The sequence below is a fragment of the Aquarana catesbeiana genome, linkage group LG09 (assembly GCF_042186555.1).
Source record: "Aquarana catesbeiana isolate 2022-GZ linkage group LG09, ASM4218655v1, whole genome shotgun sequence".
Classification (NCBI taxonomy): domain Eukaryota; kingdom Metazoa; phylum Chordata; class Amphibia; order Anura; family Ranidae; genus Aquarana; species Aquarana catesbeiana.
This window is the reverse complement of record NC_133332.1, coordinates 32,643,810-32,659,297: the sequence shown is the minus strand read 5'-3', so window position 1 is coordinate 32,659,297 and position 15,488 is coordinate 32,643,810. Positions and strand designations below refer to the sequence as shown.

General features: G+C 43.6%; 1 protein-coding gene across 3 annotated transcripts in view; it reads right to left on the bottom strand.

The window, feature by feature from the left end:
• Nucleotides 1-3,406: 3,406 nt before the first annotated feature.
• LOC141107480 (RLA class II histocompatibility antigen, DP alpha-1 chain-like) overlaps nucleotides 3,407-15,488 on the bottom strand; it is a 41,711-nt gene continuing 29,629 nt past the window's right edge. For 2 of the 3 annotated variants that reach the window (XM_073598247.1, XM_073598245.1), the window contains exons 4-5: nucleotides 15,172-15,321; nucleotides 3,407-5,275 (exon numbers count right to left, since the gene is read on the bottom strand). In XM_073598247.1, the coding sequence (XP_073454348.1) occupies nucleotides 15,176-15,321 (146 nt within the window). In that variant the 3' untranslated portion in view covers nucleotides 3,407-5,275; nucleotides 15,172-15,175. Of the gene's footprint in view, nucleotides 5,276-15,167; nucleotides 15,322-15,488 lie in introns of all 3 variants that reach the window. The other variant, XM_073598246.1, reaches the window with a different exon arrangement.

Below are 15,488 nucleotides of genomic sequence, written 5' to 3'. Positions count from 1 at the left end.
GACCACTTTTATTCCTATTACAAGGAATGTAAACATCCTTGTAATAGGAATATGGCATGACAGGTCCTCTTTACAGTGAGATATGGGGTCAATAAGACCCCACATCTCACCTCTAGGCTGGGAAGCCTGAAATTAAAAAAAAAAAAAAAAAAAAAAAAAACGATCCTGGCTTCGATCGTAGCGGTGAGTCGGTAGAAGTGCGGGAGGGGGGACATCCCCTCTCGCCTCCCGTAAGAACGATTAAGCAGTGGAACAGCCGCTATGATCGTTCTTATGGTGTAGGGAATCGCCGGCTGAAAAAGCTGATATCTGAATGATGCCTGTAGCTGCACCCATCATTCAGATATCTCCGCACAAAGTCAAGGACATTGTATGACGGCCAGCGGGCGGGAAGTGGTTAAAACGCATTTTTTTTTAACACAAAGTTGTCCATTTATACAATATTTCTACCACATAACATGTACATACCAAAAATAACACCCCAAAATAGATTCTCCTGCTCCTCCTGAGTACGGCGATACCCCATGTGTGAGACTTCCACAGCCTGGCCACATACAGAGGGCGAGTACAGCCGAGCATGGCTCAGCATGGCAGGGTATGGCTGGGTATTGCGGAGTATGGCGGGGTATTGCGGAGTATGGCGGGATATGGCGGGGTATGGCGGGGATGTCGGAGTATGGCGGGGTATGTTGGAGTATGGCGGGGGATGTCGGAGTATGGCGGGGGATGTCGGAGTATGGCGGGGTATGTCGGAGTATGGCGGGGTATGTCGGAGTATGGCGGGGTATGGCGGGGTATGTTGGGGTATGGCAAGGTATGGCGGAGTATGGCGGGGTAATGCCGGGTAGAGTAATGTGGGGTATTCCAGGGTAATGTGGGGCTTTGCAGAGTATTGCACAGCATTACAGAGTAGTGGGGATGGCTGAGCATGGATAGATGGATGGCTGGATGTCTCTGTGCAGCGCTGTGGGCACTACACATCCAGCCCACAGTGCTGCTACCATCCATCCATCCCCCTCTCCGCTCACAGTGTACCGATCGGTACACAGGAGGGGAGGAGAGGAACCGGCATCATCAGATGACACCGGTCTGTTTACATGTGATCGCGCCATCATTTGACGGCGAGATCACCTGGTAAACGGCCGCGATCAGCGGCCATTTACCGTGATCTGTGTGGTCACGGATGTGTTCGGGGGCGCGCCCCAGGGGGCGCACGAGAGGGGAATTCTGGGAGGACGTCATAGTACTCAAGACCTTCCTCTTCTAGAAGCTGTCAACACCAACGCATTAGCGCCTTGAGGCGATTTAGTTCGCATTTGCAGCGCTCTATAAATTTTTCATTCATTCATTCATTCATTCAACCGCCCTGCAGCCGTCATTCGGCTATGGGCCGGTTGGTAAGTGGTTAAATAGGTTAGAAAGGTATATTATACTGTATTTACTTGTTTTGACCTTTTTTTTACATTTATTCAGTTGCTTCCTGGCCTTCAGTTGTTTCTGGCCTAGGCCAAAATGATGTCATACATCCCAGGATTCTTCATGGGTATTTTTTTTCCTATTATATGAAGAGGGGAGGAGAGGTTTTCTCAGCCAAGCACACCCTCCTGCCTGCATGCCTCAGATAAGGGCAGATGGATTCCAGAAAAGTAAATGCTATGTGAATTATCTGCCCTTACTCAAGATGGCCATGACCAGAAATGGTAGAGGGTGTTTTTCTAAATTATATCTATAGAAAATAAAGCACGGAGACATGAATGGATAAGGGAGTTTGTTTTGAATATTAAAAATGAATTAAATAGCATTTTCAGTTTATGGTGCTCATATACAATTTAGTTCCACTTTATAGACTAGAACCCGCCTTTTCCTGTCAAAGCACATTCCACTAGATCTATTAAAGCTTCTTGGGCTCTAGGCATCAAGCTTCTGATTTCCAGATTTGGAAGGATCCATTGTGTTACCAGGTGAACGTTCAGGCCTACTCTAATGCCAGTTTTGGGTGTAAGGTCCTTTAGGCAGCTCTTTGAGCCACAGGATGCCCCCAGTTTTATTGTTTTTGTTATGTGGACTTGTTAAATTCTTGTTGCTGTTGCTCACCCCTAAGCTGGACAGCTTTTGGAGGTCCCAGTCTTCCCTGAGGCTGGGTTCATATATATGCGAATTGGATGCGGATTTCCTCGCATCCAATTCGCATGATATGTGAGTGTGACCGGGTCTCATGGAGCCGGTTCACAGGTCCAGGGCTGCCGCGGTCTGCATTACAAAAGGGTCTGGTGTGTCTTTGGGTCCGGTTCCGGTGAATGGCACTTGTACCAGTGAATAGGAATGCACCGGACCCCATGCTGGGAACTGCAGCTGCAGATATGTGAACCCGGCCTGACTGTTGATCCTGTATACCCTAATAAACATTAAACAAAACAAGATTTATAACTGTAATTTCGATCCATGTTTACCCAGCTATACTGTGTTGTATTACCAGAAAAACAATAAACCTCCTTTGTTTCTTTTACTTTGTTTGACTAATTGCTTTTAGTTGCGGCCTTAGCCAACCAATATGTAATGCAGGCGTTGGCAACCTACGGCCTGTGGGCTGCACCCGGCCCATCACCGCTAAATGTCCGGCCCATCAGCGAACGTGATGAATTCACAGGGACAGGTGTAAAAAACAAAAAAACAAAATGAAATAAATAAGAAAGAAAAAGTAAAGTGCCCCATCCCTCCGTGCTTACACAGCTGGGGGGGCTGTATAATATGCAGAGGGGCTGTGTGATGTGCAGGTGGGGCTGTGTAATATGCAGGGGGAACTGTGTAATGTAAAGGGGTCCAGAGGTGAGGGGGCTTTGTAATGTAAAGGGGTCCCGAGGTGCAGGGGGCTGTGTAATATTAAGGGGTCCAGAGGTGCAGGGGGCTGTGTAATGTAAAGGGGTCCAGAGGTGCAGGGGGCTGTGTAATATTAAGGGGTCCGGAGGTGCAGGGGGCTGTGTAATGTTATCTTAATTTCTTAGCAGGTGAATGCGGCCCTCCATGCATTCACATACATTGAATCTGGCCTTTAAGTAGAAAAAGGTTGCTGACCCCTGATGTAAGGGATCCTTACAAGTTTTGGCCAAATTTTTCCATTATTTTCCCTTTGGGATTAATAAAGTATTCTGAATCTGAAATAGTGTAGTAATAGATGTTGTGTTCTTTGATTGCATAAAATCTTTACATACTCCAGGCTGAGAACCGCTGTGTTAGATTGACTACATTGTTCAGTGCATGTAACAGAGTCTTCAAGTACATAACCTTCCCCCTCAGTTTAAGTTATGCTGTACAGGGGAAGCTAATATAAGTACATATTTCAGTTAGTTATACAAGCAGCTTTTAAATTACGTTTAAGTACATAAAAAAAGGAAGACACATCAGTGGGTACTTAAACAAATTAAAGTTTATTAGTAGTACAAAAGTATTAAAGCATAACACATACAGCAGATATGAATGGCACAAAGCCAGCATAAACTACAAAGAGTGCAAATATTGAGGAACATTTATCAATTCTGTTGCACAGCTGAAAATGCTAAACAGGAGACTGTGCAACATATTTATCACAGTTACAGTTTGAGTCCTAAATTTCTATCTCTGTACTGCAACGGGAAAAAAAAACCTGACCCCGACCACTTCTTAAAGCAGTTTTGAACCCAAAAGCAAATATTTATTATATTGTAGCTTTCCAATTCTTAGATGTGATGGCTGCATTACTTTTCTTTTTTTTAGGCTTTATTTTATGATGTAACTGGGGAACCTGGCAATTAAAGTAGTTGTAATAGAGAGATAGTTGAGCAGACAAGGTCATAGATCTTGAGACACGGATGATAATTTAGACTTAGGAGGACAAAATGAGCAAATAAGTGCAAATATGGAGGAAAGGGATAGTGGAGGACAAGCCCAGACTCATGGGCCCTAAAACAAAAGCAATGACCTTTCTGAATAAAGGGTCAGTTCACTGTCCTTCATACCTTAGGTGGCCAAAGTATGGCCATTGGGAGTATAAAATACTTGTTAGTGGTCAATGGGAATGAACAATGGCTTAGTGGCTAGTCAGTGGTTAGTGGGGGGAGGAATAATGCCCTATTGTTGATTTCAGTGGAAGGATCAGTGCCCCATCATTAAAATTGTTTCCTACCATTGGTCTCAGTTGAAAAACAGTGCCCTATCATTGGTGTCAGTGGGAGAAATAGTGTTGCATCATTGGTATCAGTGGAAGGAATCATGCCCCATCATTGGTATCACTGGGAGGAATAGTGTCCCATAATTGGTATCAGTGGGAGGAAACATGCCCTATCATTGGTATCAGTGGGAAGAAACATGCCCTATCATTGATATCAGTGGGAGGACTAGTGTCCCATCATTGATATCATTGGGAAGAGCAGTGGCTTTGTGGCTAGTCAGTGGTTAGTGGGGGGAGGAATAATGCCCTATTGTTGATTTCAGTGGAAGGATCAGTGCCCCATCATTGAAATTGTTTCCTACCATTGGTCTCAGTTGAAAAACAGTGCCCTATCATTGGTATCAATGGTAGAAATAGTGCTTCACCAATGGTGTCAGTGGGAGATACAGTGCCCATAATTGGCATCAGCAGGAGGAATGGTGCCCCATGGTTGGTGTCAGCGGGAGAAATAGTGCTTCAATGGTTAAAGGCCACCAAAGGTCTGCATTTTGGGGACCACTGCACTAAACTATGGTGTAAACAGATTTTAAACAATATAAATAATAAAAAAATGACTTAGACTTGGTTGGTTCACATTAAGAGATAATATATGCTTACCAACACTGTGACATGACTCAGAAAAAAATTTCAACTCTACTGAAGCAACACTAAGTTTAACCTTCACTGGCCTGACCATGTCTAATGTCAAAGAACTGTTTAATGTCTGGTGTCCAAGTTTCAAATGAAGTGTCTCCACACAGAGGCCTGACCAAAGTCATGACAGCTGTAATGCTTACACAGTTTGTCTAGTATGTCTGCTATCATTTTGTGTTTTTTCTCCTACTACTTTTTTGTTTTTAAATAAATATTACAGTGCTGAGAAAAAAAAAGACATTTCAAATATTGCATAGAATTATATCCTTTGAAAGCTTGCCTTTAGAGTACAGTGTATAAAGAAGCAATTAATTTGGTTGTTCATTTTTAAACAATTTTGTAATTTCAAGTTTAAATTCTCCATCCGGATTTGCAGCTAAGAGTTGAAGTTAAAAGCAAACAGAACCCTCCAGGTGCCTCAAATATTTATAACAGAAGCTGTAAAAGAAATAAAAAAAAAAATTATTTAACGTGATTATCCACGCCCAATCCCCAATTAAATTTTTTCCATTGTTCTTTTTTAGAGTCAGAATACTTCCCAGTTCAGTCTTATGGCACCTGACATTGTCAGCTGGGACAATAGTGTAACTGATCTGAACATAAAGTATCCCTTAATCAAGGACAGGCATCAAGAGAGCGGTCAGCATAGTCAGCACACTACATGGGACCAGTGCTGTGGATAGAAATTGCCAGAGTAGAGCAGAAGTGCCCCCCTTATACTTACCTGAGTCTGAAATTGATTCAGCGCTGTACCCAAGAGAGCAGCGGATCTCTCCACTCTCTCCCTTCTCACTGGACACTGGCTCCTGCTGCTGTCAATCATAGCCTTTGAGGAGAGAGCAGGGGGTGGAGCTGAGCAGCACTCTGTGTGTTAATGGACAGAGTGTGGCTCGGGAGCGAGCCCACATGAGTGCTCCCATAGCACCGGCTTGTTGGGGGGCAGGAGGAGCCAGAAGCACTGGCGGGAATCCGAGAAGAGAAGGACTAGGTCTGCTCTATGCAGAGCAGGTAAGTATAACATGTTTGTAAACCTATTTTGTTTTTTAATTAACAATCACTTTAATACAAACTTTTTTACATGAACTTTTTGTTGTAGAATAACAAATCTAAGAAGTCTTATCAGTTTTAAAGTGATATTTTATTTATTTTTTTAAGTCCGCCATTAATAACAAACGTTATACTTACCTGCTCTGTGTAGTGGTTTTGCACAGAGCAGCCCCAATCCTCCTATTTTTGGGTCTCCTGCCAGTGCTCCTGGCCCCTCCCTCCTGTCAATATCCCCACAGCAAGCAGCTTTCATATGGAGCACCGAGCCGCTGCTCTGTCGGTCCATTCAGAAACTGTGCACAACTCAACCCACACCCACTCTCTTATTGGCTGACTGGCTGTGATTGAGAGCAGTGGGAGCTATTGGCTCCTGCTACTGTCTCAGCCAATGAGAAGAGAGAGACCACGGAGAGCCACTGCTCTCATTCACATCACTGGATCGAGAGGAAGCTCAGGTGAGTATTAGAGGGGGCTGGGGGCGCTGCTGTACATAGGTTTATCTTCATGCATAGAATGAATCTTTGAGTACAGTATTGGACTCAGGACAAGTATTCATAGGCCATGGGTTATATTCAGGATACCTTCAGGTGATTGGACACTGGCAAAAAAAATTGCTAGGGCAGTGCCTGGTGCACACCCATATAAGCCTGCCCACTCCGTGACAATCCATTTTTAGCAAGCAAAAAGGAGTAACCACAGGATAGAGATAGGAGGGGCCTGTGTGCTCCAAGATGAGAAATTTAAAGGCAAGTCAAAATTTCCAATTTTCTTAATAGAACAAGAGACGTCCCCAAGCAAAAACAATGTCCTCATTGAGGTGAAAAGAAGAGACCACTTTGGGTAGAAATAAAGGTTTTGTGATCAAAATCACATTGTCCTTGTGCAAAACAAGAAAAGAGCTGCCAACTCAGAAAAGCCCTCAGTAGATGCAATGGCAACCAGGAAGGCAACCTTACAAGTAAGGACTTCCAAAGAAATGGTTCAAATGGGGGGGGGGGGGGGGCTGAAGTACAAAGAGCACCATGTTGAGATCCTAAGCTGACACAGGAGGTTAAAAATTGTTGGATCTATATGAGCAGCGCGGTGAAAAAAAATCTTGATTAGAGATTGCAAGGCAGAAGTTTTTTTTTTTTTAGACAATGAATAAAGCAGAAACCTGTCCCCTAAAGATACTCAGGGCCAAATGCTAGTCAAAACCAGCCTGAAGAAAAGCCAAAATACGAGTGATAGAGGATTCCCTAGGGTTCAGCCGTCTGTCTTTGCACCATGTAAAGTAAGCTTTCCATCTGTGATGGAAAATCTTGGGGAGCTGAGTAAGGTGGGAAGTCTGGTCTATTTGGAAGACGTCAAAGCTTATCCATCAAAAGTCTGGGTATGTTTATGTACAACATCCTTCTAGGCCAATTTTGGTGTGATGAGAATCACCCAAGCCTTTTTCTCTATCTTGCACAGTAGTCAAGGGAGAATCTTCATCAGAGGGAAAGCATAAACCAGTTTGAATTGAGTCCAAGGAGCCACCAGAGCATCTGCTGCAAAGGCTAAAGTTCAAAGGTTAGAGGTCCTTACTGTGAATTTGTTCATATTGTTGTTAAACCTGAGCGGTCAGGTTGTCCACATCTGATTTTCCTTACCTTTCAGGGAGATTTTGAAAGATCTTGGGGTGCAGACAGCCCTAAATTTTTGGTTTATGTTTTTGTGGCTTAGAAAGTCAATTGCCCACTCCAAAGGATGTAAATGGCTGAGAGAGCTGGAATTTCAGCTTCCACTCAGAAGAGTGGCAGGATTGTTTCTCTTAGGGCAGCATGACTTCTGATACAGCCCTTTATTTAAGCCACTGATGTGGTCTATATAGTCCTGACTGTGCAACCTTGCAGAAGCGAGGTCCATTGTTTTAGAGATAATCTGATGGCTCTCAGTTCCAGAATTTTGGATGGGGAGTATGACTCTTCTGGGGAATTTGGCCTCTGGAAACCTTAGGTTTTCAAAGAATTTGAATATTGTGGCAGAGAAATCTGTTTTTGTCAGACAGGCCGCATGGTGAATGCCTGACAGGAAACTAGAGTCAGAGGAAGCAAGCACTGTCATAATAGGCCATTGCTCCGGGACAAGGGAACAGTTATCACCCAGAGCCATGTTTTACATTTTATGTCGGCCATCTGTAGAATACACATTGTTCTTCCCTTTTGTCCCAGCTCCCTTGGACCTGTGATCCACCATTGCTAAAACTAGGGAACCCCCAGTGGGGTTATACCAGAATGGAGTTCGGGCTGGATTGGGTACTGTGTTGCTGTGGCTGTGTCTTTGTAGTAGATGGCAGCAGGAGTACAGCAATGTGCTCTGTGCATTTTTGGGTAAAAGCCAGGCTGGAATGCGTCCACCGGAAGGTGTGATGCAGCAACCCCAGTCCTCCTGAGGTATGTATTATTATAAAACAGGATTTATATAGCTCTAACAGTTTGCACAGCCCTTTACAATGTGATATTAACTCTAGATAGGAAGAGAAAAACCACCCAAGTTCAAATTGCTTGCACCAAAAAAACATTAGACACATGGGCACCACATTAAAGTGAAAAACTCCCGATTCCTCTGCCTAGAAGACTGTATAGCGTGCTCCACACTATGGTTTACCTTATTAAAAGTCAGGAACCAGTGTTAACATACAGCTACACCCTGTATTACCCTATCCATGTCACTGGGCCTGCTAGAGGTCTAGGCTTTATCCATCTTGAAGGGCATGCCCTCAAAGGGGTCTTCAGGGTTTGGGAGATGCCAATGCATATTAGAGATGCCCATGTATAGTTTGACATTGTTAATGTATGTTTCTATGCAGTGCCTTGATTGAGTTTTTTTTTCCTGATGAAGTACAAAAGCAAAACATGTTGAAACCAAGAATTATGAACAATTCCATGTACCTATTGTGCCAAGGTGAGTTCCTACACAGGATCTAGTGCCTGAAGTAAACATTACAGACTGACCCCACAGAGTGGAGTTCAGGTACAATCCCTGAGGTAAAACAGAGGGTGCCAATCCAGAAACTGCTAGATAGCTCAGGGCAATAATAGAAGTGTCAGAAGACAAACATTGAATGGTTAAAAAAAAAAAAAAAAACACTTCTCCAAAGGGGAACGGGTCCATCACCTATGAACACTAGCAACAAACTGGAGTCTCACAGAGTCTCTCAGAGTGGGCAGGGTTATAGGAGTATGTACTAACGATGGCTCTAGCAAGTTTTTTACCAGTGTCTAATCATCTGAAAGTAGCCTACATAAAACCCATGGTCTATGAATACAAGTCCTGTGTCCTGTACCGTATTGATTAAGATAAAATGTTTTGCTCTCACCACATCTAGGGACTAGCAATCTGCAATATATTACATTTTTGTTTTTGGGATTAGATACACTTTAATTTCAGAGTGCTTGCAGGGCTGACCAGAAGCTCTAAAAGCAATACGTCTACTTATAGATAGGGAGGAGGGAAACATGGGAAAATGTGACTAGCACCAATCCCAAAGACTCCATCTGTGTACTCTTCTAAACCAGTGGTTCTCAACCCTGTCCTCAAGTACCTCCAACAGCCCATGTTTGCAGATTTTCCTTTATCCTGCACAGGTGCTTTAAATCAGAGTCAATGGCTTGGTATTTTGGACAGCTATTTTATCTAAGAGAAATTCCCAAAACATGGCCTGTTGGGGGTACTTGAGGACAGGGTTGAGAACCACAGTTCTAAACCATATTACAGGGTATTAAAAGAGAAGTATTTTTTTTTTTTTTCAGATTCATACTTACCTATGTGGATGGAGCATCAGACTGATGCTGCAGCTGTCCACCGCCATCTCTGCGCTGAGAACAGAGCCATCGAACATCGCCGATGGCTCAGTTCTCACAGATCCCTGAGAGGAAAGCTGCTAACTGTCAGTCAGTGTCTCTCCTCTCTGCTTCTCCGCACTCACTGGAGAAGTGAGCTGTGGAGGGGCGGGGATCAGCTATCTCAGCGGCTTGCTGAGACTGCCATCGATCAAGGCAGCTGGCGGATCCAGACTTGGGAAGTCGGGATGACGTGGTGCCTCGAATGACGGCAGTGATGTCAGCGGAGAGCGGACTTCAGACCGCTCTTGGCTGAAAACGGGTCATAGGAGTGCAAAACGAATTGCAGTCCTGTGACCCAGAGAAGAAGCCCAGCCTAAAAACCTCAGGCTGGACTCCTCCATTAAGGTTTTTGTCCCTTCATCCTCTCCAACATCTCTAGCCGGGTCCCCTTTCCAGCCCCAGGCCCCATAGTAGCTGTCTGAGATATGGCTATAGTTAAGCCACTGACTGCAGTGTTAAATAGCCTGTTCTTAGAAAAAAAAAACAGAGTGCATTATATTACATACATATTACATATTAAGAGAAGTATGGGAATGTTTTTCTTTAAATCATACTTACCTAGCTGGATGCAGCATCAGTCTGATGCTGCATCTGTCCCCCCCCGCCGATTCTAACTGAGCAAACACCACCGATCACTCTGTGCTCAGAGCTCCGTGATGCTATGGAGGCTATGGAGGGAGCAGGATTGGCTCGCTGAGAGCCTGAGACAGGTGCCGGTCCAAGCATGTGGGCAGACCCCGGCCATATGGTCGCGATCTTTCCCGAGCCTGGACCGGCTCTGTGTCGTCAGCGGGCTTCAGTTCAGCCTGCTGTCTGCTGAAAATGGGTCACAGAAGTGTAGAACGAACTGCACTCCTGTGATCCACAGGAGATGTACAGCCAAACGAGCTTTGGCTGTACTTCTCCTTTAATATGTTAAAGGATAACTGTATTGATGAACTATTTGTTCCTAACTGCTCTTCTTCCCCTTTAAGCTAAAACCCTGTTAGGTCCATTCACACTTGTGATTTGGGCCATCAGCGGATTTGAGCAGCCACAGCTGTTTGCATATTCTTGCTGCACCAATCCGCTGATGAACCTAATGGAAAATTTGAATGGGGCCTTACCTAAAGCATGTGTCCAGGAGCTGCAGCCTATGTGCTTTGATCCTCTTTTTTGATGGCGGGGCTGCCCAGTACATTTTGCATGGCTTTTCTCTATAGGCCCCAACTGAAAAAACATCAACCAGCAGGTTTCCAAGTAGATGGCTTTTCCACAAATATACAGCTCCCATAACCCTACTGGCATAAGCTGCAGCTCTTGGATTGTTTTTTGCAGGTTTAAAATGGGGTAAGAGGGGGGCCAGTTAGGATCAATTGGTTTAAAAGTGCAGTATTCCTTTAAAAATATAAAAAAATATATACTGTAAGTCCCACTCCTATTGCACCCACACAATGCCCCCAATGAGAGCAGACCTTTTCTGACACTTTTTGTTTACATGTAACAATCAATATTTTTTGCTAAAACAATTCTTAGAACCCCAAACATATATTTTTAAAGCAGAGGCCCTAGAGAATAAATTGGTGGGTGTTGCAATTTTTTTTATGTTGCGTGGTATTTGCGCAGCATATTTTTAAAATACAATTTTTTGGGGGGAAAAATACACTTTTTTTGAATCATGATGCACAAAAACACAATATAATACCCAATTGTTTGGTAAAATTTAAAAGATGATGTTACACCGAGTAAATAGATACCAAACATGTCACGCTTTAAAATTGCGCATTCCTGTGCAACAGCGACAAACTACGTAAAGTTTACTATCCATAGGCGACTTTTTAAAAGGCTTTACAGGTAACAACTTTACATTTACACAGAAGGTCTGGTGCTAGAATTACTGCCCACAAACTGACATTTGCGGTAATACCTCACGTTTTGGGTGATCGCTGTTTGCGCGTGTGCGGGAACGATGAGTGCGTTCGCCTTTGCCCATGAGCATGGGGGGGGGGGTGGGGGTGCTTTAAATTTGTTTTATCATTTATTCTTCCACTGTCGCTTTACATTTTTTTGTCACTTTTATTGTTATGACAGAGAATATAAATATTCCCTGTGATAGCAATAGGCAATGACAGGTACTCTTTATGGAGAGATCTGGTGTCTTTTAGACCCAAGGTGTCTCCTCTGCCCTTAGGAGCATCTAATGACACCAAGATCGGTGTGACCACATGCTTTCCCCATTTAAAAATGGCGCTGTTTACATCTGGCGAAACCGGAAGTGATGAATGCTCGTTGTTTCCAGTTTCCTATACCACAGAGGTGACCATGATCGGAGCCTTTCCGGTCTCCGATTACCTCTATGGTCAGCCCGTGGAAGTGCCAGCTGGTCGCTCGGGTCTTCTGGTGGGACGGTTGATCCTGGTAAAGCCACGGACATCCCCTCCCACTGCTTTTAAAAGCAATTCAGCGGCTAATTCATTGCTTTTACAAGAGAGCGTCTAAAATATAGCTGCAGGCATCGGCCTGGCATAACCACTTGAAGTCTAATGACGTACGGTACATCGCTGGTCATCAAGTAGGTAAACTTGGTTGTTTTTTCTGATGTGTTATAATGTGGGTTATATTTTTTTGAACAATGTGTCTATATATGACTTTCAACTTCAATGTATAGTGCATCCGGAAAGTATTCACAGTGCTTCACTTTTTCCACATTTTGTTATGTTACAGCCTTATTCCAAAATGGATTAAATCAATTATTTTCCTCAAAATTCTACAAACAATTCCCCATAAGGACAAAGTGAAAGAAGTTTGTTTGAAAAAAAAAAACAAAAACAAATTAAATAGAAAAAAAAAAAAAAAATCACATGTACATAAGTATTCGCAGCTTTTACTCAATACTTTGTTGAAAGCCCTTTGGCACCAATTACAGCCTCGAGTTTTTTTGGGTATGATACTACAAGCTTGGCACACCTATTTTGGGCAGTTTCTCCTATTCTTCTTTGCAGGACCTCTCAAGCTCCATCAGGTTGGATGGGGAACATTGGCGCACAGTTATTTTCAGATCTCTCCAGAGATGTTCAATTGGGTTCAAGTCTGGGCTCTGGATGGGCCACTCAAGGACATTCACAGAGTTATACCATAGCCACTCCTTTGTTACCTTGGCTGTGTGCTTAGGGTCGTTGTCCTGTTGGAAGATGAACCTTCACCCCAGTCTGAGGTCCAGAGAACTCTGGAGCAGGTTTTCCTCAGGGAAGTCTCTGTACATTGTTGCATTCATTTTTCTCAATCCTGACTAGTCTCCCAGTTCTTGCCACTGAAAAACATCCCCACAGTATGATGCTTCCACCACCATGCTTCACTGTAGGGATGGTATTGGCTAGGTGATGAGCGGTGCCTGGGTCCTCCAGACATGACGCATTCCATTCAGGCCAAAGAGTTCAATCTTTGTTTCATCAGACCAGAGAATTTTGTTTCTCATGGTCTGAGAGTCTTTCAGGTGCGTTATGGCAAACAGGCAGGGCTGTCTCTACCATACAGGCCTGATTGGTGGAGTGCTACAGAGATGGTTGTTCTTCTGGAAGGTTCTCTTCTCTCCACAGAGAAATGCTGGAGCTCTGTCAGAGTGACCATTGGGTTCTTGGTCACCTCCCTGACTAAGGCCCTTCTTCCCGATTGCTCAGTTTGGCCAGGCGGCCCACTCTAGGAACAGTCCTGGTGGTTCTAAACTTCTTCCATTTAGGGACGATAGAGGCCACTGTGCTCATTGGCACCTTCAATGCTGCAGAAATTTTTCAGTACCCTTCCTAGATCTGTGCCATACAATCTTGTCTTGAAGGTCTACAGACAATTCCTTGGACTTCATGGCTTGGTTTGTGCTCTGACATGCACTGTTAACTGTGGGACCTTATACAGACAGGTGTGTGCCTTTCCAAATCAAGTCCAATCAGCTGGTTGTATTTTTTGAGAAAAATGATTATAAATAAAGAATGCATAATAATAAAGCCTGCCTATCCTTTTTATACTCTGACAAAAAGAATAAACCAGTTAAATTAAAAGAGGGCTTTTCATACAGGTGCAATGAAACCAGTCATTTTCCACAGGTGGACTCCAATCAAGTTGTAGAAACTTCTTTCACATTGTCATTATGGGGGCACTGTTTGTAGAATTTTGAGGAAAATAATGAATTTAATCCTTTTTGGAAAAAGGCTGTAACATAACAAAATGTGGAAAAAGTGAAGCGATGTGAATACCGTATATACTCGAGTATAAGTCGTTCCGAGTATAAGTCGAGGCCCTAATTTACCACAAAAAAATGGAAAAACTTATTGACTCGAGTATAAGACAAGGGTGAGAAATGCACAGCTACTGTAAGTGGAAAAGAGCGTCAACAATGCCTATTTGCAGCCTCACTGTGCCCATTTGCAGCCAAAGGTCCCCCGAACTTCAAACTCGGTAGTTAAGGGTTCCTAGATGCCCCCTAGCTGCAGCCAAAATTTGGGGTCTCTGAACCCAAAGTGTCCCGAAATGACATTGCTGCAGATGGACACAGTTGACCGACTTTGGGGCCCCTTATCTTGGGGCCACTTAGAGCTAGGAACCCTATTTTTGGAGTGCAAACCCAGTGGAACTAGCACCATAAAATATCTAAAGCTGGGATTTCTAGCACCAAGTGGCCCCGAGATACAGGGCCCCAAACATCGGTTCAGAAACTGTCAATCACTTTACTGCAGCAGAGAATGACATTTTCTGAACCTATTTTGGGGCCCCGTATCTCGGGGCCACTTGGTGCTAGGAACCCCAGCTGTGGATATGTTATGGTAACAGGTCCACTGGGTTTGCACACCAATGTTGGGGTTCCTAGCACTAAGTGGTCCTGAGATATGGGGCCCCAAAGTCGGTTCAGAAAATGTCAAGCACTTTTCTGCAGCAGAGAATGACATTTTCTGAACCGATTTTGGGGCCCCGTATCTCAGGGCCACTTGGTGCTAGGAACCCCAAATTTGGTGTGCAAACCCAGTCAACCTGGTACAATAACATATTTAAAGCTGGGGTTCCTAGCACTAAGTGGCCCCGAGATACGGGGCCCCAAAGTCGGTTCGGAAAATGAAATTTTTTGCTGCAAAAAAGTGCTTGACTCGAGTATAAGTCGAGGGGGGACTTTCAGCACAAAAAAATGTGCTGAAAAATTCGACTTATACTCGAGTATATACGGTACTTTCCAGATGCTCTGTGTACAATACTGCCCATTTGTAACTTATACCAGGGTGGTCATGTTGATTGTTGTTCTGTACTTCTCTCATACTAGTTGTATTTTTTGAGAAAAATTATAAATAAAGACTGCATAAAAATAAAGCCTGCCTATTCTTTTTTATATTCTGACAAAAAGAATAAACCAGTTAAATTAAAAGTGGGCTTTTAAGGTACAATGAAACAAGTCATACCCACATAATTAGCGTTCTCGTCCACGATTCACATTCTTCATTCCCTTGATAATAAGAACAATGCCAGCAATGATTCCACATATTCCACAAGCCAGACCCAGACCACAAATCACATTCTCGTAGGTCTCTGAAACATGTTTAGGGACCTGGGGAGCTGTAACAATATTAAACAAAATGTGTTACTACCTACTCTTCTGTATTGTTTTTTGTTTACTTCATTTAGCCTGTCCTCTCCTCAGATATAATAATCCTGTAATAATTATACACTTGTCAGAATTATACACAGGGCCGGCCCAAGATATTGTGATGCCTGGGCCCAAG